This window comes from Anopheles funestus, chromosome 3RL (genome assembly GCF_943734845.2).
Source record: "Anopheles funestus chromosome 3RL, idAnoFuneDA-416_04, whole genome shotgun sequence".
Classification (NCBI taxonomy): Eukaryota; Metazoa; Arthropoda; class Insecta; order Diptera; family Culicidae; genus Anopheles; species Anopheles funestus.
The window spans coordinates 30,359,000-30,375,941 of record NC_064599.1 but is presented as its reverse complement, the minus strand read 5'-3'; the positions used below and the strand labels follow the sequence as shown (position 1 = coordinate 30,375,941).

Sequence of the window (16,942 nt, the reverse complement as noted above, 5' to 3'; positions counted from 1 at the left end):
TCCAGGACACAAAGTCAAACCAGGATGCATCGGTAGCATTGAAAATGGTATCATCCTCAATGGGCATAACGCTTACTAACGGTGCGGCGGTAACGGCCGTAACGCAGTAAAACATTTGTTTTAAGCATACTTTGTTCGTTTTTACTCTCTTTGATTTTCTCGTTATCCATTTTGTTATATTAAACTGCAGTGATTATATTTCTATTTTACTGTTTATCTTTCTTATGTTTCGTATCTTTTATGTTTTTGCTATAAATTACTTTTACTTCATTCGTTTATTGCTTTTCACTATATAAAAAAAATTAAGTTAAACATTTGTTCTGTATGAAATTATTTATTATCTAAAAAACTCGTTTCATAGATGTAATGAAAACCTTAAAACAACAACACATCAACCGTTCTTCTAATGAGAGAAACGAAAAGTATTCTATTATCGTAGATAGTAAGACAAACGTTTATATAAATACACACACAAACAAACCTTAACGTGGGAATTATGCAAAAACAAAACAAAAAAAAAAGAAAATCCCACAAAATACTCGAAATAAATTGAACAAGCGTTAATCTAACGCTAGATTTATAAACAAAAGATGACAGACAGACACAGTGCTTAACACAATACACAAACATACGCAGACAGAAAAAGGAAATGGCATAACCAACTGTACGTAACAATAGAAATATGGTTCGTCTTAACGGGGAGAATTTGCCTACCAATCCAAGCATATTGCCAGGAAGTTGTGTACAAAAACACTCAGAAATAAAAACCAGAAGATTGCAAGAGAATAAAAACGTTTCAAAACTCAAGCCACAACAAAACTTCCAAACCCCCAGCCCGACCTTGTGGGCGATAAATGAATACAAAACAATGAGAGCTTATGGTATGATTTATGTTTATAAACTGCACAGACCTGAAGGGAACAAAAAAGCTTTGGCTCATTCGTTCGTTTGTTTTTTTTTTGTTGTTTCGCCATGCTCAGTCGAGTGTTAATGTATCCTTGTGGAGGTGAAAAGAAATGGGAGGAAAATCTGGGACGGTTTAATAAATCTCCGCTTCTGCTACCATCCCATTGTTGATTAGATAATACCACAAGAAGCCACAAACACAAACATGGCCTCACGTTTCACAAAACATTTGCCTCAGTTCGTGCAACAAAAGTGATGGTGCGTATGGAAAAACCTAAAAATGGGTAGCAAGGATTTGACTTTACATAAACCTACCCAGCAGTACGAGCCAAATCCTTCTACTTGCTATAGATATGGATGTCACCTTGAATCTACCGTCGTGAAGATGTGTGTTGAACTTGTACATATCACCAAAAAAAAAAACCTTCCAACACACAGGCACACGGCAAAACAAGATTGAAAAAAAACGATGGAAAAATGTAACATTCAGAACGCTGCGGCAATTGTGGCCAGACACAATACATACCGATTTGTCACCCAAAAAACAATTCCAATCCGAAGCAAACTGATGCTTCACGAAACAGGTTTAAATTACTTAACTGATAAGCGCCGAAATCTTCCCGTCATTTATTCCTCCCCTTGTATGGTATTTTAGCAAACACATTACTACAACTACAACCGAAACAGAAAGAAAAAGTGGAGCCGAACATAATCAAAACATCTCCCTTTTTGTCCCATTTTGCCCCACCAGACAGGGCCACCAGAATATCGATGTTATAATGTTTGTACGTGGCAGCTTAACAGAGAACATTGGCCCTCGGGTAGGTTTTTTTTTCCTTTGCGTTCTGATTGTTGTAAACTTTGCATTAAAAAAAAAGGCGTAACAAACATATGAGAGATGATATGCAGTACTGGAAGTTCTAGTCGGAGTACATATATAGGTATATATACATATATATAGCTTATGGAATGTTAACCCATGTTCAGTTCAACCAACACAGGCAACATAATTTCTCTTGCGGTAGTAATTACTTAGGTTAACTAGTTGTTCTAATGTTTCCAGCAGATCGATTAACCATAAGAGAAGCTAATAAAATTTTGTTTGTCCGTTGCAACACATTCTACAGCTGAGTAGTTACTGTGTTTAATTTTTTTTTAATTACAACAAACTTATGACTTACAGTTTTATAAAACTTAAACTTATTAATATACACATTGAGTATGATTTGTATTACTTAATAGAGTAATAATAAATTTGAATTTAGAATATTAATTTTTATATGTACTTTTTATCTTTACTTTTCATCTAAGGATCACAGTACCTACCAAAAAAATCCATGTATTTGTTTCAAAGATTTAACCTTTATTTTTCGTACATATTATTGTTTCCTTTTTCATAAGAAAATCTTGCTAAATCTTCTACTAAATTCTTCTTTGAATCCTTAAAGATTCATACATCCTCATACAGATTTCATACATCCTCACAGATTCGATAGCGTATGTGGTCGCGGCACAAGTCTTGGACTGTTGCACTGAATATCTCCTTACGGGTAAATATAGGGGTCAAGAAATGCTAGAAATGACAGACCCAAGACTTATTGAGGTTGTAGTAGAGGTGTGAATTCTCAATCTTTTCAGAGAGGGAAAGAGAGTGAAAGAGTGGTAATAAGGATTTTAAGCTTTTACTCACTCTTTTGCGAGACACAAACATATTACTCTAAAATAATCCTTGAATTACTACTTGCCGTTTTTCATTCACTCACTCTCTGTGTTGACTAATGACTCACTCTTTTTCGTTTTCACTCACTCAATAAGAGAGAGTAAGTGTTTGGTTACTCTTTTTGAATTTAAATCACTCTACTGCAGTGAATAATTATTTAATTCGCTGAAAATTTTACTCATTACTCGTTAGTCGGCACACAAAGTGAGTGAGTAAAAACGCAAAAGAGTGAGCACAGAGAGTGATTGATTAAAAACGCGTAAAGGAGTGAGTAAAAGATAAAAACTCCTTATGCTGAGTTGGTACCATAAACCCCCTTTGCAGGATTAAATCGAATCGAATTTGAATCGAATGCTTACAATGTTATGATTATGTTTTCTTCTGTTCGAATCATTGAGTATTCATCAATCTTTTGGGAGTCGACTCATGATTTAACTCTTTACAGACAATTGAAACGAATGACTCTTTTCATAAGATTCATTAAGCACAACACTGGATTTTGTATTGTTTCATTCTTCGTGATATTTATTCATGCATGATGATTCATGATCGTCATGCATGATCTGTTTCTTTATTATAACTTTCACCTATCCCATCCGGACCGTTCCCCCGTAGCAAGGACTGACTATCCGGCTACGTGGTAAAATAAGTCTAGTAAGCCAGAAATGGCCGGCGTGACCTGTAAGGTCGTTAAGCCAAGAAGAAGAACTTTCACCTATATGTGAAATTATTACTAACAAAACAATATTTGGTAAATTCTTACTATCAATCCTGTCTTGTTCTCCTATAGCAAAGTATCTTTCTGACCAATTTGTTTCATCATCCCCTGATTCATAATTAAATTAAATCGCGTTATCTCAACTTCCAACCCAATCCATTTAGTAACACTAAAGCTCCAATTGCAAAACCCTTATCATAACCGAAAACTCTGCTGCGTAGCACAACAACAAAAAGCGAATGCTTAAAGTTCGGTACGCAGTTTCATTTTACGACCATCCTTATCGGTGTTTGTGTGTCCAGCCAAAAAAAAAGAAGCATATTAATTAATTACACCACTATTGCTACCGAGGGGACCGCAGCTGATTATGCATTGCATCTAGGTGCAATGTGCATCTCTAGCATTCAAAAACCACTGATAAACTGGGCGCTGATTCCGTTCCATACTCTCTCATGATTTACTAATTTGTGACGTTCCTTTGGTAATGTTTGTAACATAAACTTCTCACTTCCCTTCTTCACCGTTTTGGTAACCATTTTGTCACCAAACGCAACCAAATTATGCATTATTCAAATCCCCACACGAGTTGTGCTGTAATAATGCAACTGCTATACTGATGTACCGACTAAAGGGGACTTGTCCATTGGATTGGAGTTTCATTTCTATTTGGTTTCTGCTGGTGAAAGTTAGCGTATTATGTGTTAGTTTAATATATATGTACTGATCCATATTTTATCCCGTATCTAATTGCTTTAAAAACGAGGGGAAAGTTTAGCATAACGTTAAATTGCAATGATCATGAGTTGTTGAATTTGTTTAACATCTACATTTAACCATGGGAAATGAATAAATGAAGTATAACAAAAATAAATCAAACTTATACAGAGTTATAATGCAAAATATTGTAAAAAATATTCTGATGCAATGAAGTTAAATTGCAACATGAAAATTATTTAAAATATTTAAAATATAGCAAACTTAGTTCGTAATAATGATTACATGTTTTTTCATAACACAAAAAGAAACAACTTAACGAAAGAAAAATATTTCCTTTTAGTACAAAATATAGAATATCAAGCTTAAATTTTCTTCTATTCAAAAGCTTTATTGATTTTTGTGATGCTGCAACGTTCTACTGTTTCCTTTTTTTGTTGCAAGAATCTTTTCACACATGATCCCTTTCAACATCCAACCGTCATCTTTTCTTTCGCTTTCCACCGTTGACGGCATTCCAGCACATAATTTACTAGCCTGAGACAGTGTGGAAAGAAACAACCATTTGATCGACTTCTCCATCGGGAAAGTCCATCGTCAGACCGTCAGATCACAATCAACACATCGAGAATCACTTCCCTTTTCTGCTCTCCTTTTCGTCGCTAAGGATCTACAACACACACACATAAAAAACGATTATCCTGTTGCGAACATTGCGCAGCGTTTCCTTAGCAATCTTCATAATGCATGGTGAAAATGTTTGAAGGTTTTCTCGTTCCCTCTTTTTTCCGGACACTTTCCATCACGATGCCGGCGCTGTCTGCCATCGGTGAAAGGTGGAAGTTTTATCGATAATGTATGTGGGGCGGAAGAAGGCTTTAGATTATATCCGAACTGCAATACCAGCCAGACCATGCCAACGGGTGGAGACCAACAGGAGTCAAAACGACGGGGTTGGTATAATAGTGGAAAGCACTTATCATCGTCATCAGCAGCTTGTTTCGTTTCTGTAAGGGGTTTTTGTTGTTGTTTTGTTTCCATTTTCTACAACTTGTTTAAGATTTTGTTTTTGGGTTGTAATTCTGGTAGACCATATGAGGGTGAAGTGAATAAAAAGACGGATAAATCTTATCGTAAGTCAAATAGAAATGTTTTGACGATGAATAATAAAAGATTCAACATTCGAACCATAGTTCTAGCATTTTGTTGTACTTTAGTTTTTACATTTTTTCTTGTTTAATTTATTTGGTATTTATTACTTTTATCTTTTATTTCAACTATTTGAGTTATATTTATCTTTCTTTTTTATTACGTCATTGAGTTAATAAATTTCATTTATTTATTTAAGCATTTACTTGTTTTACATATTTATGTCATATTTTCGAATATTTTGAAGAATATTTTGTGAATTTATGAATATATTATATTTTAACTTAATTTTTCAAAAAAAGTTATTTTTAAATTCTTATTTCGTGTACGCTAGAACGACCCCGAACGACGTTTAGTTAATAAACAATTAATTAATAACATTTAAAATAACATATTACATTCTTTTCTTACTATAAAAATCATTTCAACATGGATAAAAGTAGTTGAACACCTTTAAATATGTTACTTAAACTCAAGTTATACCAACCATTCTACTCTATATACCATGCAATAGCAACAGTGAAATTAATTTACGCTAAACAATCAATAAAAATGCATTAAAAAAGGAAGTCGTGTCCTGCCCGTGCTGGTTAAAATATAAATCGTCCCCGAAACGGTGCGAAAAGAATGACAGACAAATAGCGACGAGTTTGCACACATATTGGGAACATTCACACCAAACAACGCCAGTGGTTTGCAGCCGTAATAAGGCCACAAGTGCCACCGCTTAAATTATGTCGACGATAATGATGTGTGCCGATAATTAATTGTTTAAACTTTATTAAAAATTATCATAAATTTTATTTAATTGGATTGAACTTTTCGCAATTGTGTTTCGCAGGTTCATTGGTCATTCGGTACCGTCCCGGTACTGACTGGATGCAATTAAATACAAACGAAATGTTCTTTTTGTTTCACTCGACAAAACCTCAGCCTGTTTCTGTTTGATTTGTAGCAGGTGGTATGATGTGGTATAAATGTAAATAACATAGTTAACCTGTGGACGAATGCGATTGAGGATAAATGCAGCTGCTTTTGAATGGTTCGGTATTGTTTGTGTTTTAATCTATTTTGAAATAAAAGTTACATTTTTTGTATTTTCTACAAACAAAATTTTCTTCATCTTCTTGTTTTGTTGGGTGCGGCACTACCGTGTATTAAACTAAGAAGCTCATAATTTCTCAGCCATTATCCAGAAACATCCTCAACGTCAACTCTTTGGTGCTTTCAACTACTAGAGTCCAATACCTCAAACGAAAAAGGGTTCTAATTGGTTCTGAAAATTTGTTATACTCAAAAAATTAACAAAAAATTCTTTACCAATCCTCAAATCTAAAAATAAAGACTTTCCAAATTTGCTATTTTTTCAAAATAACCTCAAATATTCCTTGCACTCACATCCAACTCACCATTTAGATGTCCCGATGAGGAGATGCGACAGATGAGATAATATTATTCTTTGTTTGCCAATTTATTTTTCTACGATCATTCGCAAAAAACTGAACCAACTGACGTTCAATGGCTACCTTTGATCAGTGCTCAAAAGGAAGAAAAACAGGCGCCCACATGCCATGGATATCCCTTTCAGTGCGTAACCATTAGTGACTGTCTGGAAAGTAAAATTCCCTCGGGGGTTTTGAAGTTGCTACGCGAAAACGACAAGCCAACTGGTCGACTACCTAACCGATGTTATCTATTATTTGTACTTCTGGGTAAAGCCATTCACCAAAAAGGATACTCTCTCCGATGGGGACACTCTCTGTTCCGTTCACTGATGATGAACGGTCGCGATAATATTTCACAACAACAAAAAAATGATCTCACCATCTGATCAAAGGTAAAATGATAAGAAAATATTTTCATTTCCCTAACATCCCTTTAGACCATCCACTAACCGCGGTGCGTCAGTGAAGCAGGAATCGTCTTCTTCCGTTTGCAGTTGAATTCCTTCTACGACATTGTGCTACCTGCACGTGGGCTGTGCCATTTCTTCTCTCGTTTTTACATCTTTAAAAAAAAAATCAACCTGCCCGAGGAAAATGAAAAGCACCAATCGGGACTCCCTCCATGGCAATTGCACAAACAGGCGAAAGAACTCACCCAGATGGGCAGGAGGACATGAACGTGACATGTAGATAATTGCCTCGGTTGAAAAGATCTTTCCGTTGCCTAAACGTCACCGAAAGACGATTCGTTGGAAGTTGTTTGATGCGGCAGAATGCAAAATTCAAAGGATCTAGCGTCAGTTTTTCGACCGGGGTTAATGGTGTCGTTAACTGTGAAATTATATTCTCTTTAAAAACAACTGTTGGTCTAATGATACTCTCACTCTACTCTCCTACCACGAGCACCATTTTGTACAATTTTTACTAAAATGCTAATGACATCTCCTTAGCACTGGACAAGCGTTTTCTGAAGAATCCATCATTTCTGTTACGCGCCCGCGAACGGCTTAAGGGCAGTAGGGCAATAGGGCAACAAATGATCATCCATTAGTCTTCGATGTCATTAACGGATGTAGGAATTAATGGATTTCATAAATTTATCCCGACGGTACGCCTGACGCTGCGGGTGGTATTCATCTCCGTTTCACGTTGAACGGTGTGGGTCGTATTTCATTTTCATACCCGATCATATTGCAACGAATTAGTTTTAATGCGCACGATTTACGTTGAAACGTTCCCGTTGGCAATGGGACCTGTATGCGGAGGTTGGTTTTTTGTTGGCGAAATAAATTGATAATTAATGGGGAAAGACGAAACGCTATTATGGCAAATAGGTGAAGTATCCAAATTGTTGAGTGAGTTGTTGAAAAATTGAAAGTTAGATTTAACATGTCAATTACTTTCTTTTCATTACTTTACCAAAATGATTACAAATAAATTACATTATACACAAAACATAAAATTATAACGTTTTTTATAAGATCATTTTAATTGAATTAATTGTTTTGTTAAATTAATTTTTCTGTTTATCTTTCAATTCAATTTAAGTAAAAAAAATTGAAATTGTTCAAAAAATGTTGGACAAATAATCAAGTTTTGTATAAAAAAATGCCGACATCTTCTTCTTCTTCTTCTTCTTCTTAATATGCGAGATGTCTGTGACCTCCCTACTTTCAATGTCTACATTCAGAGGCTTGGGTATCTTTAAGTCTGTCTTTCAAAAGTTATGGAAAAGCTTCTGAGAATCATATTGGCATTTGGTTATAAGTTTAATTCATGATTATTAGGACTTTTGTTGTTTTTTAGAATATGAGCTCATGTCTTCTTACGAAGTTAATGATTTGACTAATTGTTTTTCCGTCTTCATCCTTCTGATGTGTTTTTAGATCCTCTAAGGACAGACCTAATATTTTTTGCATGAAAAGATCATGTATCTGGCGATCTTTGACATTTTACATCTGTTGCAATTTGGTTCTTCTGCGATTCCCATTTTTGCTGACATCGAAAAGGATGAAATAGTTGATATGAAAACCAATATTAACTGTAATAAATAAATAAATAAATAAGCTACAATACCATAACACTCATACAACAATAAGATGTTAATATATTCAATTTATTTCCATATATGATTAATAAACTAAACATATATATAGCTCTAGCAAGAGCGCACCTCCTAATCGTGACTGCCCAAAGGAGAACAAACACAGGGGGAAAGTTGAGTAATAAGAGTAGCAACAACAAAAAAAAAAAATATTGGTTCAAACAAAAAAAGCTGATTTTAATCAACATTTATCACTTTATTTAAAAAAAAAGAATAGTGACAAAACATCCCTTTTGGACTGAAGCAATATTTTTCCCACAATAAACCAAGGCAACTCCGGAAGCGATTTGTTAACCTGCGATGTTTAACATCCTTTACGACCGTATCCAAAATCAGGTCCGTACCAGAAAAATTAAAGCTAAGGGGGGAAAATCACCTAATGTTAACCACAGCACCATCGACCATTGTCCGAGAGGGAAGTGTATAACATGTTACACGTGCCTAAGGACGGAATTAGAAGCCACCCATACAAATAAAAACAGAAAAAGGACGTTTTTGTTTGTTGTGGCCTTAAGTTTCAACCTTCTCACCTCTCAGAAAAGCCTGCCCCAGCCACAGTTCCCCTGTATGTGCAGGCCAAACAGTTAATGAGTCAGAAAATCACCGAAACGAGGGTTTCCTTCTCATTAGCGTGGGGCTCTGTTTTGGTTCTGGTTTTACCCCGGACCAAAAACTGGCTGGAGGAAAAACATGTTGTTGAGTGTGAAACATAAACGTGTCATTGAAAGATTTTCGTGACCGTACGCCACCGCTACAATACGCAGCGAGGGTCCAAACGTTGTAAGCACGATGATTAGAGGATTTTAATTGGTGGTTAATTTTTTTTCTTTTGGTGAAACCTTTACGGGACGCTTTGCCAATTTGCTAACATTACCAAACGTTTCATACGAAACAAGTGTTTTCAAATGCGTCCGGCTTTGCTAAAGAGGAAAGAAAAGGGATCATCCATCCAACCGGAATGGAATGGATTCCCATCTCTTGAGATTACAATTTTGCACCACAAAAAAAGCAATGCGCAACGAAAGATTGTTTCATCAGCGTAACGTTTCCACCGGAATGGAAAACAATTTGCACAACAATTTTCGCAAAAGCACTCACCATTTAATCCTCCATTTAGCAGAAACCTTTCAAATTGTTCAAGGATTTTCTCATCACGCTCATTCGCAGCTCCCCTGGTCGGAACAAGGGTGACCGTGATACGAGAATCGTTTGCCAACCGAACGAAATGATTTAATTGTTGGCTTTTAAATAATAAATGTCCATTTAGCCAATAGCTGAGAATGGAAGCATTTTGATATGGTTTTGATCATATTACCGACAATTTGGGAAGGGAAAACAGGCGACACTCGGGAGACTATTTTTTGGAATCGCGAGTTTGAGATGACTTGCTATTTTTAGACGATCACAGACTTATTAAGCAATTTTATTGTCATTTGTTTTAGCTTTATCACCGGTTTTTATACCTATAACAATATTAAAAATCACTAATTAGTTTCTCAATGATCAATGATATCAACAAGACACTAACGATAAATTTAGTGATTGCGAAATGTTTTAACAATAGCTTGTTAGGTTTTTCATCAGTAATTTGATTCTAATTCTAATGTTTGTATACAAATATGTTTTTCTTTTGAACTTGATTGAGGCCATTAATTTATATATGGCCTAACAAATATTTATATGTTGAATGAATGAATAAGAAAGTGTAAGAAAAAACTGAGCAGAAAATGTAAGAGGATATCAAACACTGTGGAAGAGAGAAATAGAAAGAGAGAACAGAAAGAATACGTATGTCAAAACACGTGTCAGGTTTAGACATTCCCGTGCCGAAAGTCAAAGCGGAACAACCCTCTAACGGTGTTTATACGTTCAATACTTTTATAATTTGTTTAATAACCTCACTATTTTTCCCTAAATATATGAGAAACCCTATAAATTTTTTTAACTAATAATAAAATGTTTTAAAAAATCTATTGCCATTTACAAAAGTCAAATGGTAAACACTCAGAACAGAACGTAAAGCAAAATTATCTTCCTCGTTCGAAGCTAACACAGTGATGATGTATCAAAACTGGTAAACTTCTACTTCGACAAAAAAAAGGTTCAAAGTAAACGTACCATCATCGTGTCATTTCTACAACATTTCATCTTTTTACGATCTCCTGTTGACATTTTATAGCTTTATTACTGCTACCGTTCATGCAGTCGTACACACAGGAAAAAGTGAAACATTCACACACGAATTTTCCTTCCCATCCAGCATCGGTAGGCACGGAATTGGGAGTCCAAGAAACATATAGGAGTTTTCACCGCGACGGGAGATGAGTTATTGCGAAGTGTTTCACTGTGTGTGGGTTTTTTTTACGGCCAAAGGTAATCGATGATATTTTCTTTCCGTAGGAATATTTTCTCTTCAACGTAAAAACTGATAAAGTACGGTGAGGCGGACCAAAAATTGTTCACGTGGGAATTAAAATAAAAATGAAACGAACAAAGTTCGGCAAAACCATTCCATGGGCGGAGTGTGAATGGAGTATCCGAAAGGATAGGGCCAGTTTCAAGATAGGACAGAGCACCATGTTTATGCTGTTCGGTTACATTTTATCTTGTCTTTTCAGTCTTTTTTATTTATTGATTATTTGTCGGGAAACTTGACTGACTTCACATACCGATCGGTCCCTGGAGCAGTATAAAAATTTACCATTTTGCTTCAATATTAATTGACTTCGAAGGAAAGAAAAAGGCCTTTCAAAGGTTACAACTCTCGTTCGAAAAGCTGTTTTGTTTTTTTTTGTTTTTTATTTGTTAATATTTGAACTCTTTTACCATAGTATTTTTTTGTAAGATATGGTTCACAAACCGTAATGAGCCTACATAAACGAATGAAAGGCAAAAAAATACCAGAAAATGAATAGCCATTACGCGATGACAATGCAGTGTTCCGAAAAACTTTCACTACCGTTTCATGCGCGGGAAGGATTGTCTCAAGATACCCTTCTCTAAAGACACCGAAACTGATGTCACCAAAGAACACCCAAACACAAAAATGGATGGTAAAACTGTCGAAGGGAAATGAACTACATTTTGCATTTTCACGACGTCGGCGAATACTAATTGTTATGCTGGAAATGTTTTCGCGACCGGTGCACATCGTTCATTTTGCCAGTCTGTTGCTCATTATCGTACTTTTGGAGAGAATTATTCATCCGTTTAAATGAACAAATTATCATACTTAACCCTGGCGACTGGTGCCATTACAAGATATTCAGGGTGCGTTTCTACGCGACTGCTTTCGAATTAACTATTTAGATTTTAAAGTGTTTGCTTCGTTGCTACACTTCTACACTGTAATATTTAAGACATTTTATTTTTTTTTCTTCCTTTCGATTCGAATTTTTAAAATATGTAATTTAGCAAGCTCTATAAAAGTATGATAAATAATGAGAGAACATTTTTAAAAATTATATATAAATATTTAAATATTTACAAATTGATAAAAATATATATAAAAAAATCTAAAAGATAACATCGGGGAGAAACAACTACAAAAGAAACAAAAAACACAAACAATTTTCTTGGCACAGAACTTGCATAAACGGAATGAGAAAAAAACAACACAAATCTAGAAGAAAACAAAAAAGTTCAACACTCAAACACACAAACGGAAGTCTAATCGTTACCATCAGAGTGGAAATTCAAACACTTCGTACAAATATTTTAGGAAACATTCTCCACAGTGTTCTATTACCACAAAATGCAAGCTTCAAGTAAATTGCGCTTTTTTACACCCATCCTAAAGAACAAAAGAAAGAAAGAAAGAAAGATGTAAAGAACAACAAACCAATGGTAAAATGTTTGACGAACAGCATTAACGCGGAAAGGTTCTCAACCGACATCATTCCCACGCCGGTGGAAAACTTTAATATAATTGTTTTGCCATTTTCAAACTCAATCAAAATTTTCCACTGTTGGATGATGATGATGTTGCAGAAGCTTGCCACATCATTCGATGTTCGACTTCGGGGGTCACATTTGCAAACTTACGACCCCCGAACCCCCGATAAGAAGTCACTTTCGTCTGCCGTTTCCCTACATTCTCGCGAATCTCACTCAACACAAGGAATCTTAGAGTGGAAAAAAAAGTTTATCTTATTCTTCTACGTTGTTCTCAAATCTGTTTTCTTGCGTCGATAAATGAATGAAAAAGTGCGAAAGAAAAAATCGTATGAAATTGATTCAAAAAAACACACTCCAAGAAACTCCATTCGCCGGCAAGGGCAATCGGGAAAAAAGTGAAAGATCACAATCCCCACCTAAAAAACACTTGCACTAAGAAAAAAAACTTTCACTTGTTCACACGAGTCATTCCTGACTTTTCATCGTATGTTGTCTTTGGAGCTGGTAATTCTAGGGAGTGCAAACGGTAGAAACTTTCACCACCCACAGCGAACCAGTGTACGGTAGCGTGGGACAGCATTTGGGTAAGAAGTTCAGCACCGGAAAAGGTAAAAGATAAAATGTTCCACAAAACTTTTGAATTTTCATTTTCAATCTCACTACGAATGCCCGACCACTGAGGAAACAAAATCGAAGGAAATGTTGTACCAAACAAACCAGAAAAAACAATGTAAAAAAAAGTGTGATGAAGAAAGCGATCGTGGAAGGAAAATGATGTTAGAACATACACAACCAGCTTTCTCCGTAAAGTGGTAAGCCAAAAGTGCCAATGGAAAATTATTTTCCTTTGGAAAGTAAAGCTTTCATTCTTTCTTCATTTTCTTTCGCAGTAAGATTGTTTTAGTTCTTTCCACTTTTCACACCTATTTTTTGTGACATTTTTTTTTCTTCAGATTTCACAACGCTGTCAGCAAATCAGCAAAATGGAAGTGTAATAAGATGAGGTCAAAACTTTTCATATTATATGTTCAATTGAAGCAGCTTTATTGCATGAGCTGTGCTAATGAGGGGAGAATCGAATTTTTTCCACTTGTTTGCTTGAAACAGCAATGAGAGAAAAGAAGAATGAAAGATGAACAAAAAGTAATAAATGGAGTTCTCAACGTCCGCGTGTAAACCATGTAGTTAACATTGTTTGTCATGAAGATTGAAAAGTACCATGCGCCTCCATTAAAAATGATTTATTTTGCTTTTAAGCTTATTTAAACTTTTTTATGTTCTAATTAAGTATTTCATTTTACTACAATATATTTAGTTTTTTTGTTATTTTATTTTATTTTCAATAAGTCTAATATTTGCTAACTTTTTCCATGCCCTGCCACAATTATTCTGAAAAGGAAAAAGAGAAAATAGTTTCCCTTCCTTTTTCAATTTTTCCTCAAAGTGGAGGGAATCTTTTCGCCAATACATTCGCATGTATCAAAAACCATAAGCAAAAGACTCATACTGGTAAAAAATAGCTTTCCACATGGTTCTTACTTAGATCGCATTAGCTTTCATGCCTGATAGACACATTGGAAAAGAACCATAATGTTTCAGCTGTACCCGTACTGTACACAGCAATAGGGAACGATCCTTCACATCTTCATTCCGAATTCCAACAAAACCATCGTTCCTTACCCATGTTGACGATGGCTTCATCAGTTATCGTTCTCGAATTTTGCCTTCATTTTTGCTTCACCCACACACTAGCAAAACTCTTATCTACAATGGCCTGACTCGTGGTACGAAGCAGCACGCATATAAAAGCATTTAGCTAATAAGATGAAACTATTGCCTGGCCACGTATAGCGGGATGGATTGAGTTCGGTGTGTGAAAAACACCGAGACACTACCGGATGATGGATGGATGGAGCAGTGGTTAACACGTATGCTGATATATTGACGACATAACTTTACCACTTTTCACTTCGGCTAATGTGGTTCGTACGGATGATGAGAAAAAGGTTCGCTAGTGAGAATTAAACAAAAAAAAAAGTAGCAGAAGTAGAGAGAGATATAACAACCATTTGGTAATAAATTCAAACTGTCCAGTGCAGCGGTGATAATGGTTTCCCGTACCTCTTTAGGAAGGAACATATTTCACTGGATAAAATGTTTTCTTTTTTTTTATTTTAAATTCATATTTAAATGGATCTATCAATCAACCATCATATTTTACTTAACGAAGAAATATTAAATTATTTTGAAAGAAATTTTATCACGAACAATGGATAAGAATTTTAGTTTGAATGTTTGTAATCATATCTTGACAGAAGATATACTCAAATTTAATTCAAACATTTTGTGATTCCATTACAAAATTTCTTGATTTTATTTAATTATTCATTTATCTTGTACACTTTAAAGCCATCAATCATCAAGTGAAATTGTGTTTCATTCTTTCTTTACTGGAACTGCTATTTAATGGTCTCCTTTTTTATAGCCATTTTAAAGCCCCAATATCATCTGTTCATTCTTGAAACAAACAGGGGAAGCTGTCACAGGCTGACTACTGGCTACCAAAGCTGCCCAAGGACGCTCATGGAAGGCATTCATCCGCATTAACACCTACCATAAAATATGCACTAATGTGACGGAGCTGTCTGCCCGCGCTTGGTGAATGGCGAACTGCATAAAATGTACAGACGAGACGAGCCGAAAGGTGGATGATATACCTCGTGGGGTGGCTCGTGTCTGGTTCACTGTATATAGACTTCGCTTTACAATGGTGGCCATCATTCCACTCACACACTCACGGATCGGTGTGCTTAGGGTGAGAGTTTCGCTTGGCAATACACTATTGACCGGAGTGTCTGGCTCGACCGTCGACGGTCAACAGCTTGATCCTGTTTACGCAAAACAAGCCACAGCTAATCAGAGGCATTTTATTTATCACCACAGCACACAGTGGCAGTGGGAAGCTACCGTAAATACCTTGGTGCACGTGGAAATGACGCGTACAGGATGATGATGCAAACGCACCATTTGCCGATTTCGTACGTCAACAACCATCCTTCGGTTGCGTAGGATACGCAATGTGGGACTTTTGCAAAACGCCTCTGCTGAAGCGAACCCAACGCGTCCAAGCTACATTCCCGTATGCGTATCATTTCATTTGACGCTTTTTCCAGCCTGTGGTGGGAGTGGAAAGAAAACTCACCCCCCCCACCTCTCCCACACCGAATGGGGCACTGAATCAGATTACCCGATCCGGGAGCACTCTTGGCTCTACTCAGCAAAAACATGGATGCGCTTTCATGCGCACTAAACATACATTTTCATTACGGTTGCATATTTTGCAAGCCCATTTGGCAACATATTACGGTCGCGGTATGAAAGAAGCTGAAATGGTTTCGTGCAAATCAATAACACCCGTGCACTTGATTGTGAAACGGTAGGGTTATGCAATTGGGAAACGATTATCCTCAAAAATATCATAACAATTTCCACGGTGCTTTGCATTATGACTTGAACATTTTGAGTATGACTTACATAATCTGTTTCAACTGTTTTTTTTTTAATTTAAAATGTTTTATCTAACATTGCAAAATGGTTAAAATTCCGTTTTCGGATTGTGTAAAAAAATCGTAGAATCCAATCCAATCCACTGCGTTGAGTTTAGCTTTACATATTCTTTCGTTCAAGTTAAATTTTGATTGAAACATGTGCAACATATGATAATATTTATATTTTAACTAGCTTACCCGGCAAACCTAGCTTTGCCCTTAAGCATGTGTTTTGTAATTAAACTTTTCTGTTCAAACAGTTAGAATGTTCAATTTTGATCCGTGTGGTGATCAGAGAAAATCGTTGATCAATTAAAAATTTTTAAAATACCTAGGTATTACCATTCTTGATAAAAATGATATTCCTAATAAAAGCAATTTCTGCTTCTTCTTTTGTGGCACTTCTTTTCCTTTTCTGGCACTTCAGGAGGTATTTCTGGCTTTCCTTGACGATTGGTAGTTAATACCAGGTCCTTCCATGCAAGGCGCCAATTCCACATGCAAATCGCTACACAACATTTTTTAATTCTTTACACACTTATCTCTCTTTTTACTTACTTAACACTCACTTTACGTTTTAATGCATAAAATTACACAAATAAATCATCATGTGTACCCACTTTGATTTATTTATTCGTTAGAACTTTATTGTTTCAGTAGTGTTCAACATTATTCGTGTTGAAAAAATGGCTATGCCTACTTGATAACTCCCGTAGGAAAAATAGAAAGGAACTCATAATA

At 35.7% G+C, this 16,942-nt stretch overlaps 1 protein-coding gene and 1 long non-coding RNA gene across 4 annotated transcripts in view; one reads left to right on the top strand and one right to left on the bottom strand.

Moving 5' to 3' along the window:
* Window positions 1–2,030, top strand: part of LOC125767892 (uncharacterized) — a 71,230-nt gene extending 69,200 nt beyond the window's left edge. For both annotated transcript variants that reach the window (XM_049434852.1, XM_049434853.1), the window contains exon 10: window positions 6–2,030. In XM_049434852.1, coding sequence (XP_049290809.1) covers window positions 6–110 — 105 coding nt within the window. In that variant the 3' untranslated portion in view covers window positions 111–2,030. The remainder of the gene's footprint in view (window positions 1–5) is intronic.
* The window catches only part of LOC125767932 (uncharacterized), a 160,349-nt gene that overhangs the window by 111,457 nt on the left and 31,950 nt on the right, over window positions 1–16,942 (bottom strand). The gene's annotated exons all lie outside the window — the stretch shown is intronic.